This window comes from Stegodyphus dumicola, chromosome 7, assembly GCF_044657685.1.
Source record: "Stegodyphus dumicola isolate Sdum_Otavi_A_Nest chromosome 7, ASM4465768v1".
Classification (NCBI taxonomy): Eukaryota; Metazoa; Arthropoda; class Arachnida; order Araneae; family Eresidae; genus Stegodyphus; species Stegodyphus dumicola.
This window is the reverse complement of record NC_140774.1, coordinates 92,719,451-92,745,867: the sequence shown is the minus strand read 5'-3', so window position 1 is coordinate 92,745,867 and position 26,417 is coordinate 92,719,451. Positions and strand designations below refer to the sequence as shown.

Sequence of the window (26,417 nt, the reverse complement as noted above, 5' to 3'; positions counted from 1 at the left end):
TTTGAGTCTACCACAAGAACTGTTGTAAAGATTGTATAAAGGTAACATTTCTGGTTACACAAAAATGATGTAACTGATAGTAAAAGATATTTTGTCCCTCCTGCCAGCATGCCTTTGTGGTGTAACGGTTAGCAACCTCGAAACGTATTCGAGAGGTCCAGGTTCGAGTCTTAGCGAGGGCATTGTTCATTTTCCACGTCTTCCTGCTTCAAAATAACCTAATCACTTTACAATAGTAGTATGTACTGTTACACTGTTACTGGATTACATTCAGTAACATACATGTAATTCAGCAACAGTGTGACAATATCAGATATACCTAAATATTAGATATAAAAAAATCTGATGTGGAAACCACATAGTCTGAGAAAGAAAGATTTTAAAGGAATTTAAAGGAAAAATTCGTTCTTTGAAGTAGCATAAGACTGTTTGTTTCGAAAATAAAACAAGTTTTGAAAGCAAAATAAAACTGACATGCATAAAAGAAACAAATCAAATTTTATGTTACGACGAATTATTATACACTGCTTGATAACAATAATATGCTGCGTAAAAGCGATTTATTCTGGCGAAATTTGTATTCTTTGTGTTTTTATGTAATAATTAACGCACTGAGATTTTTGAAAAATTACTAAAAATTGTTACTTAAAAAATAAATGGGTATTTATACTAATTTAATGATATCACATAATTAATTGTAAGTGCAATTAAACAATGTTTTTGATCATTTTAATCAAAATCATTTTCAAACTTTCTTAAGTTCATCACAGAAAATCAAGTTCTCCAAAACGTTTCAAAAGTAAAGAAATTTCTCAAAGAGTGAAAAAAAAAATAATCACAGATTTTTCAAATTCTCACTTGTCAATTCGATAATGAAATGGATACATATTTTTGAATTCATCCATTTATTATTATAATTCTGTAACTATATTAATGATTCCTACTCAGATTTAATCAATAAATAAAATACATAAGAATTTTCAGCAGAATTATGAAAAATTAATTTTTATTTTACCTATGTGAGCTAATCCATATTGTTTCACTTTAAAATTTACTTTATTCTTTGCATGTGAGACTCGAAATTAGAATTAGCATATATAAAAATAAGTTACGTCTAAAAGTATATGTAAACATTTTACTCACCTGTAATTATTAATGTATAGGAATTCGTATGCATATAACTTCTCAAAAGTAAAAAGGGTTATAAGCTAACTGAAGACTTTATTCATAATTTGGGGAAACAGGTTAATTAAGCTCTTCATAATTTTATAATATGAAATAGAAACATTTCTTTCGCAATATTTTGTGCAATATATTGAAGTTAAAAACAATAGCATTAGAGTATTTTATGGTTACTTATTTTCTGAATCTCATGCATTGCAAATAAAGCTCAATAATTTTCATGTAAGAGAAATTAAATTTACATTTTTTTCTCCTATTTCAATGTATATTAAAATTTATTATTCGACTTTTTATGAATATTAGGCTCAAGTAGACAAACTACCAGTAACAACAATTCACAAACTGTATTAAAATATTCATTTATAAGTAGCATTTTAAGAATTTAAATCCAGTAGATTATAATGCAGGTTTACTGAGGCATATGTATATGATCAGTTGTTTTAACACATTCAAATTTTCATGATTATAAAATTTTTCAAGAACTATTTTTAATAAATTACTTTTCAAACTATTATGATTATTTATTAGAAAATTTAGCTTACAATTTACATGATTACATTTTCTAATCTTGTGAATAAAAACTATGAATAAGCATAATTTGTTTTTTAAAATTAAAATATTTACACAAAACTTAGAATGTATATCACTATATATATATATAATATATATATATATATATATACGATTCATCTAAAATGATTTTTTTTTAATTTTTTATGAAACTAAGCATTTTTGATTTATCAAATAAAATCTTGAAAATTTCTGAAATATTTTGAAAGTTTTAAGTACCTGAAAGACCTTATTTTTTATTTAAAAACAAAGTTTTCAGTCCTAATATCTTACTATTCCAGTTTTTATATATAAGGTGCATTGATTTTCTTTACTTACTACACATAGACAAAGACAAAAACCATGTTTCTGTAAAATAAAATATATTCTGTGTATTCAAAGTAATTTCATATCAAAAGTACTGTGAGAAAGTGATAGTGTTAAATATTTCAGAATGTTAAATATTGTACCATGGCACCTAATTTCTAATATTTTAATGTTGATGTAATTTATATATATATATATATATATATGTGTGTGTGTGTGTGTGTGTGTGTTTCGTTAGATTTGGAAAGAAAAACTATATGTCCAAACAATGACGATATGATGATCCTAAAACAATGCTTTTTATTTCAGTGATGGTGTACTTTGATTCGTAATCGTCTTCATCATCAATAAATGCTTTTGTAAGTACATAGGTAGCAAATCTAAAACAGATGCATATGTCCGATATTTAAAATCACAATAGCATGTTAAAAAGTAGTATAAAAATTTTTTTCAAGAGATCTAAAAACCAGAAATCTAAAATTTGACCTCAGCCGTAAACTTTACATATAGCAAATACCAATTTTCAGTTTGCAAATAAAATAAATATAAAATAAGTAAATAAAAATCGTACCATCAAGGAGTGAGCAGACTATTATAACTCTTTATAATGTGTGTGGTTTCCCGTGAATCTCGGACGATGTCTTGCTATCGAGAAGAGCGAACGAAAAAAGGTTCACTCCGTTTTTTGTGTGTCAGAAGGGACCGCTTTTTACTACAGAGAAAAGTCGCTCCTTCGAGGTTGGTGCCATTTTGGCATTAGAGGATAGTGGGATGTCACTCCTTTGGAGTCGGATACAACTCCTTCGATTCAACTATTCAACTATTGCAATATAAATCATTTTACTGTTGCATTCAATAAAATTGCATTTACTTCCTAGATTAAAGCGCATTTACTATGGAAAATATAAAACTTAAAATATAGGTGTCAGCCTATTTTTATACAATAGTGAATAGTGAATATATTGAATGTCCCACATATTTGGCACTTTAAAAAAAAGCCACGAAACTACAAATTCATTTACTAGGATGCAGTTTAAACTTAAAATCTTATCACAGATGTGAATTTTTATTATTTTTTATTTTTATTTTTTTTTAAAGGGGAAGACTATATGAATAAATTTTAGTTAAATTTTTCATAAATAGATAGTGAGATTTGTACCACAGTGCCAAAATTTACTAAATTATGGCAAAACATGTAACATTTGTTTGTCAAAAGGATGGCTTGCTTTTATGTAGAACTTTCTAAGAGAAATTGATACGTTTTAAGAACAGAATGAGAGATATTAGGATCAAACAGCATTTATTCATCTGATATTATGAGCATATACTAATAATGTAACATTCCATCCTGAGCTCTCAGTTTTTCTGTTGGTGAAATTTAAACTATGATTTATTTTATACACCCCACCCCTCTCAAAAAATAATTCTTTGGGAAAAGTTTTCAGATTATATAACTTCTTAAAAAGTGTTCAAATTTATGAAACACGTATATCTAATAGTTTGATCGATGCGGTAGCGATTGAAAAGAATATATTCAAATTGTTCGCCTGAAAGTTTATTCTTATTTTACTTTTCTTCCGCTTCATACGGGCAGAATATTTACTAAAAAAATATGCTTTTACAAAGAGATATCATAAACACAGAATTTTCATGAAAACCTGAAAAAAATATCTTCATATAAATAAAAACTCTCCAGAAGATAAGAAGTTTTGTTTGAAGGTCAGGTACCTTTAAATAAATCAAAAATGTAAAGTTTTGCATTCTTTTACATTAAAAGTTGGTTTCTTGTAATCATTTTGAAGTAATTGACACATGAAAACTTGCTCTAGAACCATAGTAAAAAGTAGTTCTAATCTTTGGCCATTTAAAGAGGAATATTGTTTGTTTATATATGCATTTCAACAAATTCCTGGTATGAAATCTCCTGAACTACACAGACTGTTTGTCTGTGCAATTTTTTACAAATGTTTAGTAATGCATGATAGAAAAATTAACTTATTAGGAAATCTAGCTATAAATTTACTAATTTTAAAAAAGTATTGTGCTTATAAGATTCCAAGATAGTTTATTTTTCAAATCCTATAATTGCATGCAATTGATTTCTATAGAGTTGCTTTCTAAGAGTTCGTGGATTTGGAGTAATTAATAATGACACTTGATGAACAATAAAAGCACAATTTATTCGCCAGTATTACACAGAGAGTTCCAAAGACACTTTCAAAGTCGTCAAAAAACTAAGATAAACACTCTGAAACAATCAGCAACACAGCCTTCAGGCTATAACTTTGAAGACAGCTTCACGGCAAAGCACTAAAGTACAGTTCCCGACTCGGTTGATAGCTATCAAGTTAATCTCCGAACTCTACCATTCTACTGCTGAACTCAAGATACTACTCAACTCTCTCCGCTAACAGGCAGGATATATTTAGCTTTAACCTACCTTCGAGAATATTCCCGAAGTAAACCGCTGAGAATGCGTTCTAGAATGTTCTCGCTTGGTCTATGGCAAATCACCAATTTTGTCGCCAAATGGGCTATTTATCTCCAAACCTGGCGACTCTGCCCTTTCCCTGCCACTTTCAGGCAATCACAACTCCGCTTTGCGAGGAAGCTGTCTCACTGAAGCTGGGCATTTCTCAACACTAGGTATCTAATTTCCTTGCTTGCGCAGATAAATTTTCTGTATCGGCTGATTAGAGTTTCAAGAAATTTGGATAAGTTGTGCTAACACTGCATGTGTATAAAATGGCTAATTACTGTGTTTCTAATATACAAACTTTTAAACCAATAATTGAAGTTGAAATCGCATGAAAACTTCGACTCCTTACTCTTCAGTGTTTTGATTTAAATAATGGTGATTATTTATGCAGTTATTTTTGAGTACTTAATTATGCATACTTATAAATTTATTTTTATATTTCTGGTTTAATATTGATAAAATAATGTAACTTTAACAGGATTTGTAATTACACCTTCAAGATTTCTCAAAACTACAATTCTCCTGCTTTCACGCAAGATTTCTCTGAAACCAATGATCAGAATTTCAAGAAATTTTGACCAATTGTATGTATCTTATATGAATATAAAATGAAGAAATTATTATGCTTTGGGCAGAGAAAAATTAATTTTATCTTAAAAAATATTTTATTTGAAAGTCTGAGAATAAAATAAATTTTTGAGATATATAATTCAGGTATTTTTAAAAATACTTTTCTAATCTGGAAGAAAAATAAGAGAAAATTATTAATTTGTTTATCCATAAGGCTGCGAGCAGTGCGTATTACTATTTTATGTTGAAGACGAAGAACGTATGCTGTTTCTATTTTATGTAAAATATTTTAATTCCTGGAACATAAAGTAAAAGAGCAAACACAATAGCAAGTATAGCGAAATAAGTATACAAACTTTTCCCGACAATAAATTAGTTAATTATGAAGATACTGAGCTTAATAATATACTATATTTTTTTTAAATTTTACATTTTAAGAGTATCTGACTCGTTAAATAAGTTTTCTTTACATAACATACCTCAGAGCATCTCCATACATTCTTTATGCAGGCTGGTAGGTGAGTCTGATGTCAACAAAATATGGAACAACAAATACATTGAAATACAACTGATGCTTTCCAAAATCTTGAAATTTACTTGTACTTTTTAAGATTCTTGACGAAATGGTAACGAATACTTCTAAATGTTCGTTCTTTATAGAATTTACTTACACAGAATTCCACAGTAAGTTATGCTGTTAACCTTAATGTGAGATTGTAACAATATTAAATTAATTTCTATTTTTAAAGGTAATTTATTACTAGTTTTTGGCCTTAAAGACTGGTTTCAGTTGGTTTCAGAAAGCAGTCATATTTTCAGAAAGCAGCCATCTCATAACATTACCACGCGATTTTAAATATTTTAGGCATATCATGAAAAAATATTTTTTGATTTTTAAGGAATATTCCTAGAATGTTCCAAACATATTCCAATTTGGAACATACTTCTAATTTACAGGGAGAAATATGGCTGAAATTTTCCAGATGTCTTTTCGGAAATATTCTTATACATTGTGAAAAATATTTGATATATTCTTTAAATGCTACCAGACCTTGAAAGAGTGTGGTTTTGTAACGGCTTATTATATAGAAGCTCAGAGAAAATCTTTAGATATTGATAAAATAACAGATTTGATTTCTGTTAGTCTAAAATTCTGAAACATTCTTAGAAGAAAATTATCCCATGGATATTTCTAGGCATATTCCTGCCATATGAAAACAAATGAACGTCTAGTATATGATTGAAATACTACGGAACTTTAATGGAATATTTGAGGCATATTCTTTTACTGTGTTGAACATCGTAGCATCTAAGTTTCAAAGGGTCTACTTTAAATCAGTGCACGCATATGCAAGGAGTGCTGTTAAAGAATGTGAAAGAAAGCATCACCTGCATGTTCAGCGTAATATTCGATTCACAACTTTAGGAAAACAAGAACGTACATTCAAATTCCTATTCGGGAGGAACGATCGAGAAAACGGTTGGGTACAGTGTAACAAAATTTTTTCACCAGGCGAGTGTGTCGAGAAGTACCAGATGAAGCCAGACCACCAACCGTGCACAAGAAAGTCAACATTCACGCAGAACAGACACTTAGCGAATGTAGCTTCCATTAAGGGCAAAATCTGAGAAAACAAATCTTTCCAACTGAAACTCAGAAACTTTAGATTTACATCGTTTCTTATTTCATCCGTTATACACTGAAGTGTCACTGAATTAACGGATAGACATGGCTATGCAAATTTTATAGTGCTTTTCGGTATCTGTGCTCACGTGAGGAAGTTGTGGTAAATGCACATACATTCAGTATTATGGTTGTTGTTAATCAGTCGTTTGAATTACCAGTCTGGGTAAAACTTCTGATTTAGACAGCTTCGATCTCGGACAGATAGTAGGCACTCGATGCATTGGCCATTCAATTTTCAAAGTCTTCAGCGGGCTAGTTCGACAGTGTCAAGAGTATACCGACAATACACGGATGGTGGGAAAAAGAACTAGCGATCGGGAAAATTGCGAAAGACAATTAACCTAGAACAAGCGTGGTGTGAGACGGCTCATCCGTATTTTACATAGTCAACGAAGCCAAACATTAGCTTAAATTACCATGCAGCTGAATCAGGGCGACAGTCGTACTGTCAGTAAAAGGATCGTGCAACGCTCGCTTCACCATATAGCTTCGGAAGTCGTAGACCCACGAGAGTACCTTTGCTGAATGCATACCATCGAGCTGCACTTCTTGCCTGGGCAAGAGAATACAGAGAATAGACTCTAGCTAAATGAGTAGCAAGGAGTGATGAGTCTCGATTCCGACTAATTAATACCGATGGGAGGTTGAGAATATGGCGTCAGACTCATGGAGCCATGAACCCTGTATGGCAAATTGAAACTATACAAGGCCATGGTGGCTTACCAACCTCCCTCAATATGATTCGGTACGTAGAGTTGCTGGGCGATCATCTCCATCCATTTATGTTGTCCTGTCATTCACACGAAAATGGAGTATCCCAGGTCCCGGGTGGTTACTGCCTGGTTGGATGAGCGTTCTTCTAACTTCTCTGTCTTAAATTGGCTACTTAAAAGCCCTGACTTAAATTCTACTAAGCATCTTTCGGACGTTTTGGAGAAAGGTTTGAAATCTCATCACTCAACACTAGCGACTCTTCCTAAATTATAGACAGCTCTATCCGATGTTTGGCAAGACATTCCCGCAAAATACTTCCAGAAACTTATTGACTCTATGCTTCGTCGTTTGGCAGCCATTATAAAGGCGAGATGAGGCCCAACTATTGACTAGCTATCCCTAATTCAGTGGCATTTCAGTGTATATATACATATATATATATATAAACTAAAAAATGGAATAAACTGTCATTCCGGAAACGTTATTTCGGGACAGTAAGTGCTTTTACTAAAATCTGGCCTACCCTGAAAAACCGGAACATCTAGCAACCTTACGCATGTGAGCTCATGTTGGACACTGCCCATTTCAAAGCCAAATAAGTGATTTGGCTGGATGCCAGCAATAAGTATTAATATTTTTATTTAAAGAAAGAAATTTATCCGTATGATTTCCCACTGGTTTGCAGTCCTACAAACCAACAAATCTAGTGTCCTATTCTAATTTTTCGAAATCTTTATGACTCCAGTTCCGTTCCAACTTAGTTTATGTTACCACACATACGTAGAAGAAAATATCTCTGACCATTATAAGAAAATAATTTTGGAATTTTGATGAATTCACAAGTTTCTTGCTGAAAGTATTAAGCTGGAATACAAAAATCGTGTTGCAAGTCTCATTTATGTGGGATTGTTGCATTTTTTAAATTCATTGTGTGAATCTTCTATTCGTATTTCCTAAAATATTGTCAACTTATCGCAGTCTGCCTATTTTTTATTTGCCGTAGAACTATTATTTCAACATACTGAAAGTACAAAGAAATAAAAGCAAAAGGCAAATATGCTAATATAGTATACACAAAAAAATAAATAAATAAATAAAAGCAACTGAAAAGGCTCTTTTAAATAATGCGAGAACATATTTATGACTTTATTATGTTTATCATGAATGTGTTTTGATCATAAATTTAACGAAACAAAAAAATCGCAAATGCGATTAGCATACAAACACCGTCAATGGCGTTTTGATTTTTTTCTTTGCTTCTGGATCAATTCCTATGATGAATACGAAGCTCATAAAATGGGCAAAATGTTTGAACATCTCAGCTTTATGTTCATTTTGCAATACATTTGAAAAATAGTGTTTACATACTATTTTATTTAATTGTAATTAAATTGTATTTTTTATGTATGGCATTCTTTTAAATTATCTAATGCAATATGTGCCACGTGGCACATTATAGCGTAATTTGGCTTTTGGAACCTTTATAAATATAATCCAAAACCACAACAATTTGTTCAACGTTTCATTTGATTTAAGATGCATTATTTATTGAACAAGTATGCGCTCGTCAGTGATCATTCATCCTACATTTAAATTTGAAAAGAAACAAAAGAAGATTCTAAACTCTAGAAATTTCAGACAGTCGCTCGTCAACAAGTTTCGATTCTATGCTTTTCAAGGGGGCATACTGAAGATTAAACCAAATTTAATACAATTTATCCATTTCATGTCCTAGTTTAAACTGTGTCACTTAGATGCGCATGCGCTTTTTCTCTTTTTTTCCAACCAATAAATAATGAGTTTTCAAAGTCAAAGAGCGACAAAATTTTTCCGTGTTTATGTTTTATACTAAAACTGTATAATTTTGGATATCATTTTCCTCAAAAAACAGTACATGAAAGTATACTGTGTAATGTAAGAATTTACCATAATAACGCCATTATAGCCTATTGATAAATTTAGAGAATGCTTTACCAAAATCAATATTTCGAACTGTTTTCTACTATAACATGTCTAGATGATTAGATCTGGCAACAGATATCTTTCTCAAATCTAGTGAATTTGGACGATAAAATCATTCTTGGGTTTAAATGTATCACTAGATCCATTTAATAACTGGTCAGTTTTATAAATGGGCAAAATGTTTTTGCCTATTTATAAAAATAGAGTGTAAAAATAAAATTTTTATGATATAGTGATAGAGCAATCAGCATATTCAGATAGCATTATGAAGATTCGGGTTCACTTTCCTTTCAGGGTTTACGAAATTTAATATTCTTAAAGATGATACAGACGAATTAGTTGGCATCTGATGTGGAGACCGTCAAATATTAAAACCAGTCTATGAGATGTTAAGAAAGTTCGAATACAGAGAAATTTTCCAACAGAAAGGATTTTACTACAGATATTCATTGATATTCTGGAAGACTGCAATAAAGCAAACAAATTGTTAAGACATTCTGGGAAAAGTTCACCGCCAGGAAAACTGCTGCGGTAAGAGCACACAACTTCCGTTAAAAGTCAGTAGAGCTTACAGCAGTTAAGTTCTATTTTGGATGAAATTTATCTAATTTTTTTAAAACTTATTTGATAATAACTTTGTAAGGATTATGTTAATTTTATTAACATTTAAATTTTGAGTTAAAGTTCCTTTCCTATCGCTTCTTAATTTCAACTTACCACCTCCGGCCAGAACGTAGTTTTAGAATCACGTTTGGATGGAAAATGAGGAAGAGCGGTATTTAACCGCGAAGTTCTACTGTCTTAGGCGACATGCGACATGCGACGGAGGACGTGGGCACCACCCCTCTACCATAGGTTAATTGGTGTAGCACCACGTCCACCTTTATCTAAAACAACCCCTGAAGCCACACAAGGGCCCCACACCTGGCGCCCAAACCCAACGCCTAATTCACCCCGGTGGCGGTCCTACTGACCAAAACTGCCCCCGGGAGTTCACTCCATCCTACCGCCCGGGCCCAGTATTTATTAAATCATAGAATTAATATAAAGATGGCCTTATAAGGGCTACTCATATGATTACATGCATTTTCTGGTTTTACATACAGATTTTGCTTTCTGGCACATTATATTGCTTTCTAGTACATTATAATTCTGTTTGTTACTTTGTTATTCGATTATTACATATGAGTGTCTGTAATTACTGATACATATAGTACAGTCATTGGATTTCTGTTTATTAGTTCGGTTCATTGGTAGTAGTTCATGTGTTATAAGCTTTGAGACATTCATAGTGTCGTCCATCCTCGGGTTCCTGCTAAACTTATTTGCTGCAGTTTATATTCACATCCCTTATTTGCTGCAGTTTTATATTCATATCCTGTTGTGAACGTTTGCTTTTGCACCTGTAATGGTGCTTGCTATCAATAGAAACTTATTTACATATTTACACCATTACATAACTTTCTTTCCACATTGAGGTATCACTTGTAATGTTGCTTGCTAGACTGAGGAGGTTTAATTACATATTTGCACTATTTATGCTGAAATCAATTTGCGACGCACTCGATTAATACTTTTGCATCAATCATATTTACATATTTACATACGCGGAGCATATTACATATTACAAGCGATGCTTATGAAATCTATTTACATATTTACATTCTTGAGTATTCTCTTAAATACTAGATTTATAATCTTTACTGATACCATTGGGTCTTATGATTGCATAAGATTTCTTATATTAAGGATGGCCTATGTGCACTATATGCACATTTTCGAGTATACAGTGCACATTTTCGGGTACATATGTGATAATGCTGTGTGCCAGTAAATTGGAGTACACTTGGAAACACACTTGATTAACACGCATGCTTAATAAACACATTTGCACTGAGCATATTTACATGTATATAGCGTTGTACTTTGAGGGGGATGCACTGTACATTGCTTGCTTGCACCACTCTACATTTCTGTTTGCATTGCTTGTTGAAGGTATGACTCATGCACATTTATATAGTATTACTCGCAAGCTTATTATATTTATTTACATATTTACTTTCTTAATACTCTCATTGATTCTGGGTCTATAATTTGTACTGCTGACATTAAATCTTATAGTTGCATAGGGTATTTTATTTTGAGGATAACATACGCTTTATGTTACGGAGCTAAATTTGGCACAAATCCAGATTGAGTTCCGCTAATTTGTCCATTAATTGCACAATCTTTTTAATTAGGTGCCGTTGCTTAATCAGATATTTACAGAACGGCTGTCTGTTATTGGCTGGTAGTCTAATGTGGAGACCCTCAGTCAGCGGGCATGTCTCCAAGTAATGCTCTGGCGAGCCCGGTCCTCCACGTGCGCACTGACTTGTATTGCAGAAACCACGTTTGTAGAAATAGTCAGGAAAGGGACCGTGCCCTGAGATAAACCTTGCGAGCTGCGTGTTTGCTATATTTCTGTCTGTGCCCACATAACCACAGAAGTAATGGGTCCTCCTCCCTGTGTTGCTCTCGTCCCATTCACATTGCCACTTCCCCATGGCTTTCAATCTCAGCGTACGAAGTAAGAAGTAAGAACGCGGCCATGGTATAACTGTCTCTGCTATTGCTGTTTCTGTGGTGGCCTCCTTGGCAAGCTGATCTGCCATTTCATTCCCTTCATGGCCCGCGTGTGCTTTTATCCATTCTAATGTAATCTTAAAATTTGGATTATTTCTAAGGGCCTTCTGTATCTCTTGAATAATTTCAGAGGGATGGTCGGGGTTCCAAATCGCATGTAATGTTGACAAGCTGTCAGTTTTTACTGTGGCCTGCCTGCATCTTATGGAATGTACATAATGGATTGCTTGCAATATGGCCAAGGCTTCACTTTGGAAAACGCTGTTGTTTTGTCTGAGCCGGCCCTTCCATTTTTCTATGATGATCCCCTGCCTCATGGCGGCGTAGGCACAGCCCACTTTCTCCTCCAACTTTGACCCGTCCGTGTAAACGGTCAGGCCAAGTGGCTGGTTATTATCCTTAGGCTTCACCGAGACGTATACCCCTCTTCCTTTAGCCGCTGGGTGTACATCCAACGGGTTGCAGCTTTCCTCATACTCCTCAGGGGAGTAAATTTCTTCATCAAATGTGACCACTTTTTTGAGTTGTAATACTTACTGTCGTGCCGCCTCCTCCTCAGCACGGATGTGAAGAGGGAGTAAGCCTGCCAGCACATTAATGGCGTCGCTTGAAGTGGTGCGATAGGCCCGGGTAATACCCAATGCAAAGGGTCGTTGAATGGCATTAAGGTGTTTAACCTTTCTCCCTTGCATTGGGTAGGCCCATACTGCAGCAGCATACGTGACTATTCTTTCTACCACTGTGGAATACAGCACCTTTTGTATGTGGGGGTTCAGTCCCCATTTAAATCCATAGAACATCTTCATTTGTCGAGCTATTGCAGTTGTCCTTAGTTTAAGGCTTTGCACGTGGGGGATCCAATTCATTTTTTCGTCAAAAATGACGCCAAGATATCTGAGTTCTGACACTATCTTTATCCGCTCTCCATTAATTTTTATTGTGGGCCTGCGTACTAGGGAGCCTCCTTTTTTGGGGATGAGAAGAACTTTTGACTTTTGTTCTGCAATAATCAGTTTCAGTTTATTGCACCGCTCTTGAAAGAGAGTGCACACTTCGTTACAATTACGTTGCAATTCCCTTCGTGTTGAGCCCTTTACTATCAGGCCGGCGTCGTCCGCATATGCGAAAATCCGGGTGTGCGCCGGCCATGGAGCAGTAAGCACTTCATTGAAAGTAAGATTCCAAAGGTGTGGCCCGGCGCACGACCCCTGAGGACACCCTCTCATCTGTGTCTTTTCAATAATGCCGGCATTGTGTACTGCTAAAAGTCTCCTGTCCTGCAGATAATTGCTTATCATTGCATAAACATTATTAGGACATTTAGATCTTCTCAGGGCTGATTTTATTGCCGGCCACCACAGCGTGTCGAAGGCGTTCTTAAGGTCAATACTGACCATCGCCGTGTGGTGGCCGCTATGTCTGTTTTCAAGAATTGCCTCTTTGATGTCATAAAGGGCATGCACTGTCGACGACCCAGTCCTAAAACCATATTGGTGATCACTGAGAAAATTTGTGACATGCAGATGGTGGCGCAGTCTATTCATCAGAAGCTTTTCAAGTACCTTCCCCATCGCCGAAAGAAGGCAGATGGGGCGGAATGAGGAGGCTTGCGAAGGATCACGATTCTTTTTGAGAAACAGTATTACTTGGCCTATTTTATAAGGCATGGGGAAGAGTCCTATTGTGAAAAGCTTGTTAAAATACTTTTGAAAGAAGTTCGGATGGGTCTTGATTACAGTCTTTACTATTGCATAGTCCATCCCGTCGATTCCAGGGGCTTTCTTTCGGGAAAGACTGGCCAGTACTCTATGTAATTCCAGGGCTGTAAATTCAGGGTCTGTAACTGTTTCTAGTTGTTCTGCCTCTGCACGAAGAGCTGCCTGCTCGTCTGTCTCCTGGTCCTGAGTGTCCTGACTGAACACCGTGCCCATTATTTCTCTTAGTGTGTCGGCCGTATACTCCTGGCTGCTATCTAGCGACAAGGGGATTTGCAGCTGTGACGGCTTAAAAACTTTCCCCGTCGCTATCTTATGATGCAGGCCATATATTGCATTGGTTGTGGAGCAAAACTCTCTCCATGATTGTACTTTCGCTTGTATGATCATTTTCTTATAGACCGCTCGCTCTCTCCTGAAGATGACAAGTGTGTCTGACTCTACTTGTGCACGTCTCTCAGATTTTAGCTTTCGTCTGAGGGCCCTACATTTGCTCTGTTGTGTTCGCAAGGCACCGGTCCACCAGTGCAATTCCTGCAGTCTCTGTGGTTTCCTTTTTGGAAGGGTTTGGTCGCATACCGCTTGCAGTGCATCCTGCAGCGTGACTGAGAAGGCCTCCAGCTCCTCCATTGTGCTCGCTTGTTCCAATCCTGATTCGAGATTCTCCAACTGCCTTCTGACTGTTCGTGTAAAGCCTGGGAGCTTTCTCCCGGGGAGATTATAACGCTTGATTTTAGTTATGGAAGTTCTTTGCTGCAGGGTGTAGGTTATGAACCTGTGGTCACTCAAGCTCTCCTGATCGACCACTTGCCAGTCTGCTAGTATTGAAGCTGAAGTGACGTGACTGTAAGGTCAGGCCAGCCCTGAGCAAAGCCTCTATCAAATGAGGGTGGAGCATTTTCTGCATTATTAATTACTGTCTTAGGCGAGAGAACCAGAGATTCTGGCTAGCACGCGTCAGCCTTTTTAGTCTACTCTCTCTTAAGCTATTGTTACACTCGGCCGTACTTTAAGCCCTTAATAGCTTCGCTGTCAATTAGCGTTAAGGGGCCAACTCCGTTAGAATCTTGATAGCTTCGGCTATATCTTTTTAGTTAAGGTTAGTTAAATTTTAATTCTTAGTTTCCTAAGCCCGAGTGTTGGTTTTATTGTACAATTCCAAGACGAAGTTCTGTTAAACTTTAGTTTGAATAATAAAGGGTTATTTCACCCTTCTCACTTGTTGTTTTCTATCTCACGAACTCAAGCGATTATTCGCTTACTAGTTCATAAGATTCTTCACATTAAACTGTAACTTAAAGTACACTGCGGAGAGTCTTACAACTTTACTTTTAATAAAACGAAACACCAAATTAAATGCTTTTTAATACAGTTTTTTAGCGATTCTCTACTAATTCAATAGTTTTTTATTCTTAATGTGGAATGAGTTTGCTTCTAAACTAGCAAAATAGTTAAGTTTGAAAAGTTATCTTTGTAAGCTCTTTCATAAAATGCTTATTTAGTACACTCTTTACAAAATGCGTAACAATTTCTGTTAGTTTTACCTACAGGTTATTTTCACTTTTCGTAATCAGACTTCTATAATTATAAATTTCATAATATTAGTAAAAATTAATTATAAATAGTTATAAATTCTATAGTTATAAATTTAATTTTTTCAAAGAAACTCATTAGTGATTGTTGTACCAAGTTATAATTAAAACGATGGAAAAGAAAACTTTGCCTGTGAAATTTGAGCAACCTCAGCGAAAACTTTGTGCTTGATATAAATTAGAATCTTCTTGAAATACCCCATATGTGTCAAAAACTTTGATAGATCTCGGTGTAAAATAAAATTGCAATAGTCTGTACACGATAAATTATTTTCCAATTCTTCAGCAATACAAAGAGATTATTGAAATTATCATAAATATGCTTTCAATTCTCGATTAACCTGGGGTGGGTCTGTCTAAATAAAAAAACTTATTGCGGGACGATGAAAAAATTGCTATCTCAACCGTGAGGATAAAATAATATTTATGGAAAATACAAAAAATAATATTAATTGTGATAGGAGATGATATCACACTATTTAGGAGTTGCTTTTGTCCATAATCCATAAAATATAAACATTCTAACCGACTACATTCTAAGACAAAAAAAAAAAAAAAAAAAAAAAAAAAAAGACGCGCCCCGACGTTCTGAGAAGATATGAAGCAAATTGGACACAAATTGATATGCATACAGGTTCGACAGAAAATGTAAAATTTTACATTTTGGCTGCCAATACAACAATGAACGGTTGCCGATACAACGCATCTGATCTGCGCAACTGGCAGGATATTTAAGAGGAGAAATTACGATTCCAGGTCATAAATTCTTCATGAATTTCATTCCGTGTACTCTGGTAGAGAGTAACTATGCCTCGCATACAGGTGCGCGGACGATATGCACAGACGTCAGAATTTGAGAGAGGTCGTGTACTTGGGCCCAGAGAAGGCGGTTGGTCTTATCGGCGAATAGCTCGGCATTTGAGCAGGAAAGATGCCACTAATTAGACGATGTTGGCAGGAATGGGTGAACTATGGCCGCACACAGCGTCAAGAAGGAAACGGTAGACCTAGAGAAACGACAAAACGTGAGGACCGAGCAATCGTCAGAGCGGCACTCACAGCCCCAGATGCACCATTATCATCGATTGTACGTGCAATTAGTGCTTCAGTGACCGCAAGGACAATTCATAGACGGCTAACAAAAAGGGGGGTGAGGTCACGCCGACTGCCATTGACCTCTGTACAACGTCAAGCCCGTTTGCAGTGGTGTCGGACTCATTCGCACTGGAATGTCACTGACTGGAGTATAATAGCTTTCAGTGATGAGTTCCGCTTTGAACTGAGCCCCGAAGACCAACGAAGGCGAGTTTGGAGACGCCCCGGACATCGGTGTGATACCAATATGTCTTCCGGCCGACAGACCGACAACCAGGTGTGATGGTCTGGGGTGCCAATTCATTTCATAGTAGGACTCCTTTGGTTGTCATCCGTCGGAAACTTTCAGCACAGCGGTACGTCGACGAAGTTTTAAGGCCCGTTGTGTTGCCCTTCATGTCACGCCAACCTGGGTTTACATTTCAGTAAGATAATTCCCGCCCTCACACTGCACATGTTTTTACTGCTTGTCTTAGTGCTTGCCAAACATTACCTTGGCCAGCAAGGTCGGCGGATCTCTCTCCTATTGAGCCCGTTTGGAGCGTTATGGGCAGGGTTCTCCAACCAGCTCGGGATGTTGACGATCAAACGCGCCAGTTGGACAGAATTTGGCACGATATCTCTCAGGAGGACATCCTGAGAGATATCGTGCCAAATTCGCACTGGCCTGGACAAACGCGTTACTGACTTTTTCACTTTGTAAAGCTCTATCACTTCAATAAATCATCCAATTTTTCTCAAACTGTAATCATTTGTTTTTCTGTACATGTACATCACTTCTACCGATTTTCGTTCCATTCGGATAACTTGGTGCGTCGGTTTTTTTTTTTTTTTTTTTTTTTTTTTTTTTTTTTTTTTTTTTTTACGCAAGAGAAAACGCAAAGAAGCAAAGTAGTTTTATTTTAACTATTAAATTCAAAAATTAAAACCCCAACATCCTGATTAAGTTTTTTTCTCTAACACTCGTAAATTTATGCGATCTGAGCTTCGTTCAAGGGTGGTGGTGGTAGTAGTTCAGTTGTTCAGTGTCATTTACATTTCAGTATACCCCATCTAGATCATAATATTACAAATCTGATCAGCAGCTAAACGATAAGACTGTCAGCGAGAACAATTTTCTTTTAACCATCGGAAATTAATATCCATAAACATAATTAAACACAAATTCTTAATATAGCATTTTCTTTTAAACATAAAAATCTTAAATATAATCTTCAGAAATTAATACTCTGCTTGTTTTTGCTCAGTCTAAGACTGTTCTTCATTTCCTCCTTGTACTTATTTTGTGATAAAGCGCATAATGCAGTTACGGTTCAAAATTAACTGCATTTAAATTTGGCATAACTTATAATTAATTTTAAATTATGCCTAATTTAAATTTATTTTAAGTCAAATTTAAGTTGCATTTATACAGAAAACATAGGAAGGCTATCTGCCTAAGCTGAAGCCTGCTTTCTTACATTTCACTTCAAGCCTGCTTTCTTACATTTCACTTCAAGCCTGCTTTCTTACATTTCACTTCAAGCCTGCTTTCTTACATTTGAATAATTTTCGCACTGCACGTTGTAGAAATTATCTGTTAAAAAAACTGCGGTAAATTTTTAATGAGCACTGTGTCTAGAGCATTATGGTGCACCATTTAAAAACAATTAGCTGACAATTATTCCAGCCATTAGTAGCTGAGTGGTTAAAACCTCTGTATGCTGGCAGTTTGATCCGGATTTGAATTCTAGAGAAAATACTGTTCTGCATGAGTGTTTTTGTGGTTTTCTCTATATATGAATACCAGCCAGTTTTGTTTTTCCAGAAACATCCTCTGAAAAGTATCCTTCAGCTTAGGCAGAGAGCCTTCCTATGTTTTCTGTATTCAAAAAAGCAAACAAAGTATACTTGTTTCAGAATTCTTGATAGCCTTCCTACTTCCTTTATGGAAATATCTTCCTTCCTTCTAATCAACTCTAACCAACCTGCTTATTTTTAAATATGAAACATTTAAATATGAGTACAAAAATGTGTTTCTAAGCCGCGCAACAGCCTGCATTCTCCCATCATTACTCTGATCCTATTCCTAATTATCTGACAAATACACTTCTTCCCTTATCAGCTACTGTATAATATCGAAATACGTATTTTAAAGTGTATTAAAACTGTATGCCGGCTGAGTTTGAAATACCAGTAGACTACCACAGGCTTGACAGAAAGCATTTTGTTTGGGTTTTCATTTATGACGCATGATCATATTCAGTCGGTACGTATGTATTAGCACAGTTGGCACAGTTGGAAACATTTTTTAAGAAAAAGAATAATGGTTTATATTTTCCCATTTTTTACCACGTATAACGTATTACTAGATTCATATTTTACGTTTCAATTCAGTATTCAATTAGTAAAACTATTACTTATAGTCAAGAGCGTGTTTCTTTCGTTCTGGTAGAAATTTCGTTGCGACCTTTTGAAGAACAAATTCAAATCAATTCTCTATTTAGTGATTTTGAGGCAAAATTTTGTATTCCGGCAGATGTTTTATTGCGTTTTTTTTTCCCGATTATGGGCAAATCCCACAAGCGCATACTTTAAAATTCAGTTTAAAAAATATCACGATTTGCTTTTAAAAACCGTTGTAGCTTGGAATACAACAACAAAACAGCAAACGTAAATTATGATATTACTTTCTAAAACTGAAGAACTGTTATGCGCATGGTTGCCAGAGTTCGGTTTATTTTGAAAATTTGGTGGCTTCTACTAAGATGGTTGAGCTAATATGTAAGCGCCCATCACACTTTCTCAATCAATCTTTCTGAAACAAAACGAATAGCATTTATAATAGCAAAAACGAATAGCATTTATAATATAGTCTAATAGCATAAATATAAATTAAAATTAAAATTCCAGTAATAAAGAAGCGTTTTCAGGAAATATAATTAACGTAATGAGAACAGCAATAGTAATAAAAAAAACTTTAAAAAAATCTAAAAATTAATTAATAAGCGTTATATACTGTATGGTGACTATAAACTTATGCACAACTTCATAATTAAACTAGAGCTATTTTTTATAATTTACCTAAGCTTATAGAACTTCTATATTAAATGGATAGTGTTTAGTCTTTCAGAGGTGCAGTAAAGATTCAGCAACCCCACTGAAAAGCAAATTTATTCTAATTAAATTACCATTATTAATAAGAAGGAAAAAAACATCCTCTTACAATTAGATAGGTTTTCCAATAATATCATACTAGATTGTATAATAAATAGCCTACCGTACGCCAAGTGACTAAACCGCTATCCATTTAGTTTCAGGAACACAACAGTGGTAATAACAAGCGAGTGCCCACCAGCGGCCAAGCGGTAAAATCACTGAACACTGGTAGTTCGGTCCGAGGTTCGAATCCCACGAATGAGCTGCCTGTATGTGCGTTTTCATGATTTTCCCCATGTGAAACATATATACGAGCCAGTTTCCATAAAAACATTCTCCACGAAGGCACTCCTCCGTCTAAGCAGATATCCCTCGAGTGCTTTGCCTTATTCAAACAAGAAAAGCGAATGCACACAGAGCTTCTTCATATGCAAAGCTAATATAAGTCAACTTTCTCTAGACGATCGTCCATGAAGGTATGTTTTCTGAAGTAAATAATTAGGAAGTATTTTGTCATAATAAACAATCTAACCTGGATAATAAATAAATGGTTAAAGTTAAATAGATTCACCGCATACCAAAATTCTTTAGAAGTTGTATTAAAAATATTTCATGGCCTTATTATATTCTTCATGTAAAGAAAATAACAAAGAAACATCAATTATACTATTTCTATGCACTGATAGTCTGAAAATAGAGCAAATTTTTAAGCGGGCATTTTTAAAATTTTTAGAATTTTTTTAACCCTAGGTAAAGCAAAATATATTTATAATAGAATCAATGATTTAGGTAACATAAGAGACAGAAGATAAATTCTTAACATCATGAGAAAATAAATGACACAGTAAAACAAATACAGGGAACAGTTATTTGTTCTCATTCTAAATATGAAAAACTATGTATTTAATAATTATTTGCTATCATCGTAGATAAGAGATTCCAAAATTAAAATAAAAGCTGATTTCTTAACTCAAAAACTCTTAAACCTTTAACAGAATTCAAATAAATATATAATAATTTAACACGAGTTATAGAAATATATTTACAAAATATCGGGAAGTATAATTATTCCCGTAATGAATAGTTGTGGATTTTTAGTGTGTGTATATACATACATGTGTCTTAAAATTAATGGATTGTAATATTTAGAACATTTTTCCCCAAATAAAGAATATTAAGCTATATATATATATATATTAAAAATTTAATATTCCTTATTTATCCTTTTCTTATATCTATTCGAAAATAGCTGTGTTTGTGAACAGATACTGTAATGAAAATGCTTAACATTTTCTAAAATTCTCACTGAAACGTAATAGCCTTTCAAGCTTTCTCCTTACATAAAACGCAGATTAATTAGATGAACTCTACTTACCGCTTTCGCCATTTCAAAAAATTAAAACCCAAATACAAGCAAATAAACTTTCTCCCCAACGTAATGATCACTTTCTCCCACAGATACTGTATATATAGGTGTATAATATACACCCACCTCCTCCCCTAAATCGTATCTTGTATGTTCATATATATCTGACAGTATTTTAGAATTCTTTTGACCTGTTTCGGGTGTTTTATTGCACTTTCTCGCGTAAAAAAGAGAACTGTCTTATTAAAGTATTGTTTTCTGGAGAAACATGCCCGTAAACGGCCTTGGTGCCAGATGCGTTTTACAAAATTCAGCTTATTGTCATCAGAATCCTAGCAGGACAGCCAAAGAGGCACAGATTACACAAGGTTATCAATTTATTTTCGAAGAATCTTTTCGGATGGTAAAAGCAGAATAATCCATCGCTTCGTTGATCTTTATACTCACAACGAAATGCAATGGAAATCACTGTAAATTACTTTTGTAATTCAAAGTGATGTAGATTTCTTCAAGGTTACAGGTCTGGATATCGCTTGTTGAATTTTATGTACATACGGCAGTGAAAAATGCGCGGAAAATCCAGCACCTAATATATATTGCATAATAACACAAGAAAAAAGTTTAAGCACCAAATAGATTTTGGGCTTTTGAATAGCTTGGTCTTCTAGTCTTTACTGTATTATTTGCTTCTAAATCATTTCACTTTATTGCTGATATTTGCTTGGAAAGGCTGAAGTTTGCTGTTAATCGACTGTCATGCACACTTTGTCGTCTGAATTTCCCGTTCCCGAAACAAAATTTATACTTTTAAATTTGTTGTAAATTTTAAAACTGTTGATCTTTGCTGTGAAGTTTCAGAGAAACTGTATTATCACCTCCAAAATTGTTCATGTAATCGAATTTAAATATAAAACTGAGAAGGGAAAATTAAATCAGCTGTTCCCCTTTATAAGAACAAAATTAAACAAAAGTTTCATATTAAATGTGATAGTTTAAATTGGTTTCCCTTACAGTAGTTCTAGTCTAAAAATATTTGTGCCAATAGATGAGAAGGTAAGAAAAGTTCCCTGTTTTTTAAAACCTTGCATTATTATGATATTTTTGCAAGCATTTGAAATTTTTCTTAATGAAAAGCAAAAAATGTTTTTTATATTGAAGATAACACTGCATAATTTTCTTCTTTTTAATAAAATTTAAGTTACAAATTAATTCATTAGTGAAAATGTGAATAATTATTTACTGATACCAATTACAATCACTTTTACTCTAAATGAATGAGACTACCCAATGAGAAAAATGTGTTGTAACTTAATGAATTGATTCACTTTATAAGGTATTTTCTCCCGCCTTCCTTGCATGCCATCGTGGTGTAGTGGTTCTGCACGTTGGGCCAGTATTCCAGAGGTCTGTGGCTCCATTTCCGGCGAAGGCGTTGTTAATTTTTCATCTTTCCTGCTTCCCAGAAATACCTAGTGTCTCTACAGTGACGTCCGAACTAAACAAGACCATTGGATGATGATTCTCCTCAGCCAGGATTTGGCGATTGGGTCCCCTAAAAACCCCAGTTGCCCTTTTGTTGGAACTTTTCATAGGATAGAGGGCGCTGTTGCGCCAAAGGAATTCTGTTTTTTTTTTTTACATTATGTAACTGTGGTTCGCCATTGCGATGTATGGGTATTGCTGTGATATATTTTGGTGCTTTCATTAAATATAAATGAAAGATATTGTCATGAATGTTTTGTATCCAAATCAAGATCAAATTTACCACTGATGCAAATTCGTCGAAACAAAATTAGCGTTCGAACAAGAATCGTCAAGTTATTACTAGCCTTTCGAACTACGCATTAGTATCGTTATTCGCTTCGCAACATGTGGTGCATCAGCCGGGAAAATTGACTCTTGAATTTTCGAAACAAAATTAGCGTTCGAACAAGAATCGTCAAGTTATTACTAGCCTTTCGAACTACGCATTAGTATCGTTATTCGCTTCGTAACATGTGGTGCTGTCGCCGGGAGTTATCGTAATGGTGGGGTGAGTAAATAGTTTTGTTGAAAATTTGGTTGAATAGAATATTTTGTAATTGTTGAAGTAGTAGGGTTGTTTGATGTTGTTGATCTTGTTTGGTAAAAATTTACAACTTTAGGTTTCGCATTTACTGAATATTTGCATTGGTATTTGAAAATAAGAAAATGTTGTGCTTTCTTAGAATTAGAATTTGTTGTTAATGCTTGAAGTGTGATTTGTTGTTGAAAATTACAGTTTGTTTTCTTAGAATTCTAGAATTAGAATTTATTGTTAAAGTATTTGAGGGGTAAAATTTGTTGCTAGAAACTGTGAAAATGGCTAAATTGTTAAAGCTTCAAATTAAGCGTGACACACATCGTGAACAAACATTAAAGTTAGTAGAAAAAATAAACATATATTTGAATGAATCAGATATTGACATAGATGTATGTGATTCATATTTAGAACAGTTGAATAGTAAAATTGAAATTATTAACATACTAAATAGTGACATTGATGAATTGTTGAAAGAAGAACAAGAAATAGAAGAAATTCAATCTTTATCAGATACCAATAATTGGGCTCATTGTCCTGGTAAGGATAACCCTGCAGATATCTTGTCCAGAGGAATTTCTGCAGCAAATTTAGCTACAAACCATCTTTGGTGGCACGGTCCACCGTGGCTAAGCCAATCACCTGAATACTGGCCTACTGAAAGAGAGAACTTAAAATCTACAGACGTAGACTTAGAGCTAAAAAGAGAATTTGAAAGTACAGTGCAAAATAACTGTTTGGTAGAAAATTCAAAATTTATTTTAGATTTAGGGAAATATAGTTGTTTGTTAAAGGTACTAAGAGTAACTGCACTAGTTAAACGGTTTGTTAATAAACTTCAAAAACGACAAACGATTGCAGGTCCCCTCACAGCAGAAGAACTTCAAAATGCTGAAATAGACTGGATAAAACATGAGCAAAACATAGAGTTCAACTTAGAATTGCAGAACCTTAAAAATGGTAAATCGATTCCTAAAAACTCACCACTTTCAAATTTAGCCCCATTTCTCGACAGTTGCGGTGTTTTGCGCATAAAAGGAAGGTTAGAGCAAGGAGCGTTTACAAAGGATGAAGCTCATCCTATACTTCTTCCTAAGCAGTCTAAATTTACAGAGTTAATTATTATTCGAGAACATAATAAAATTTTTCATGGTGGAGTTACATTTACGCTAGCCAAAATTAGGTCTAGATTTTGGATTCCACGAGGTAGACAAATTATAAAAAGAGTATTAGGTAACTGCCTAATTTGTCGAAAGTATAAGTTGAAACCAGCTAAACAAATAACTAGTCAACTACCTAAATGTAGAATTACTGAAAACCCTCCTTTTACTGTAACTGGCATAGATTTCACTGGCCCAGTTTTAATAAAATCAGGAAAGGATACGCCTCAAAAGGCTTACATAACATTATTTACATGCAGTGTTACTAGAGCTGTGCACATAGAATTAATCAAAAATATGTCAACAAAAAATTTTATTTTGTCATTAAGGAGATTTTTAGCTAGGAGAGGAAATTGTAAAGTTATCATTTCCGACAATGCTAAGAGCTTTAGAGCCACTAATGAAATTCTTAAAGAATTTGCAAAAATTATAATAGATTCAAAATTGAAAGATTTCATATCAATAAACGGCATAACTTGGCAATATATTGCGCCTCACGCGCCTTGGTGGGGTGGTTTTTATGAAAGGCTTATGAAAAGTATCAAAGATCCTTTGAGAAAGGTTCTCGGAAGGGCTCTTAACTTTGAGGAAATGATGACTATTCTATCAGAAATTGAGTTAGTTTTAAATCATAGACCTCTTACTTATGTCCATAATGAAATAAAAGAGCCAGAAGCTCTTACACCTGCCCATTTCTTGTTTCCAGGGCAAGAAAATATTTCTTATCCTGTACATTTCGCCGACCTTTTCAGGAATGAACCATTGAACAGGCAGACTTTGACTAAGAGAAAACTGTATCAAACTAATCTTTTGAAACAAATTTGGAAAAAGTGGAAGGAGAATTATCTCCTCGAATTACGGTCTGCGCATACTTTTCTAAATCCATCTCCTGAAAGAAATCTTAAAAAGGGTGAGGTTGTATTGCTGGAGGGGTCGACGAAATCAAAATTTTATGGCCTATTGGAATTATAGAAGAAGTTTATAAAGGTAGGGATGGGTATGTGCGTTCATGTTTGATTCGTACTTCTCAAGGACTTTATCGAAGACCCGTCCAATTAATCTATCCTTTTGAAGTTTAAAGTTATATATATATGTTTGTTTCATGTATTGTATTTAATTTGCAATGTAGTTTTCAGTATTAATTTGTGCATATTGGTTTTGATTATATCTAAATATATTATTCATATGTAAATTTAATGTGCTCTTAAAAGAGCACAGGTGGGGTGTGTTGGAACTTTTCATAGGATAGAGGGCGCTGTTGCGCCAAAGGAATTCTGTTTTTTTTTTTTACATTATGTAACTGTGGTTCGCCATTGCGATGTATGGGTATTGCTGTGATATATTTTGGTGCTTTCATTAAATATAAATGAAAGATATCGTCATGAATGTTTTGTATCCAAATCAAGATCAAATTTACCACTGATGCAAATTCGTCGAAACAAAATTAGCGTTCGAACAAGAATCGTCAAGTTATTACTAGCCTTTCGAACTACGCATTAGTATCGTTATTCGCTTCAATTCCTGTAAATCATGACAATTATTTATACCTTTAAAAGGTATTTTCTCCCGCCTTTCTAGCGTGCCTTCGTTGTGTAGTGATTCTGCACGTCGGTGTTTAGAGATACGCGGTTCGATTACCGGCGAAGATGATTGATCATTTTTCATCTTTCAGGCTTTTCCAATTAACCTAATGTCTCTACAACTTTTTAAAGTATTTTTTAACTAAGGTAAATTATAAGCTTTTAACTGTAATTTTAAACAAAACAGAGAAAATCCACCTGCATATGATAGCTCAATTTCCTCATTGTGAACAAAGTCCTTATTCGAAACATGATATGGACTATATTCAACCTTTATGTGACATCATTATCATCTTCACGAATTTTTTTGACAATGATAACAGGATGAAATTACAGTCAGTTCAAGATTAAGCGGAGGCGGTTTAAACAGATTACGGATCAGCTGGGTGCAGTCTAAAAAAAGAAATTAAATCTTTTTACCGCGAAATGATACTGTCACGACTATTAGCGTAAAACAGAACTGTCTATGGAAAACACGACAAGGAAAAGAAAATGGATGGGATAAAAGATGAGACAGCACATGATAACTTCCAAACGCATGCTACGAAAAACACGTTTAATCAGACCTTTTTTAAGAGAGTGGCAATTCAGTGACATGCTCATATCCAGTTTTAAAT

General features: G+C 34.4%; 1 protein-coding gene across 1 annotated transcript in view; it reads right to left on the bottom strand.

The window, feature by feature from the left end:
* LOC118185789 (uncharacterized) overlaps positions 1-21,164 on the bottom strand; it is a 33,088-nt gene extending 11,924 nt beyond the window's left edge. Inside the window, exon 1 of the mRNA XM_035355696.2 lies at positions 21,011-21,164. Within this exon, the coding sequence (XP_035211587.1) occupies positions 21,011-21,022 (12 nt within the window). The 5' untranslated portion in view covers positions 21,023-21,164. The remainder of the gene's footprint in view (positions 1-21,010) is intronic.
* Positions 21,165-26,417: the final 5,253 nt, after the last annotated feature.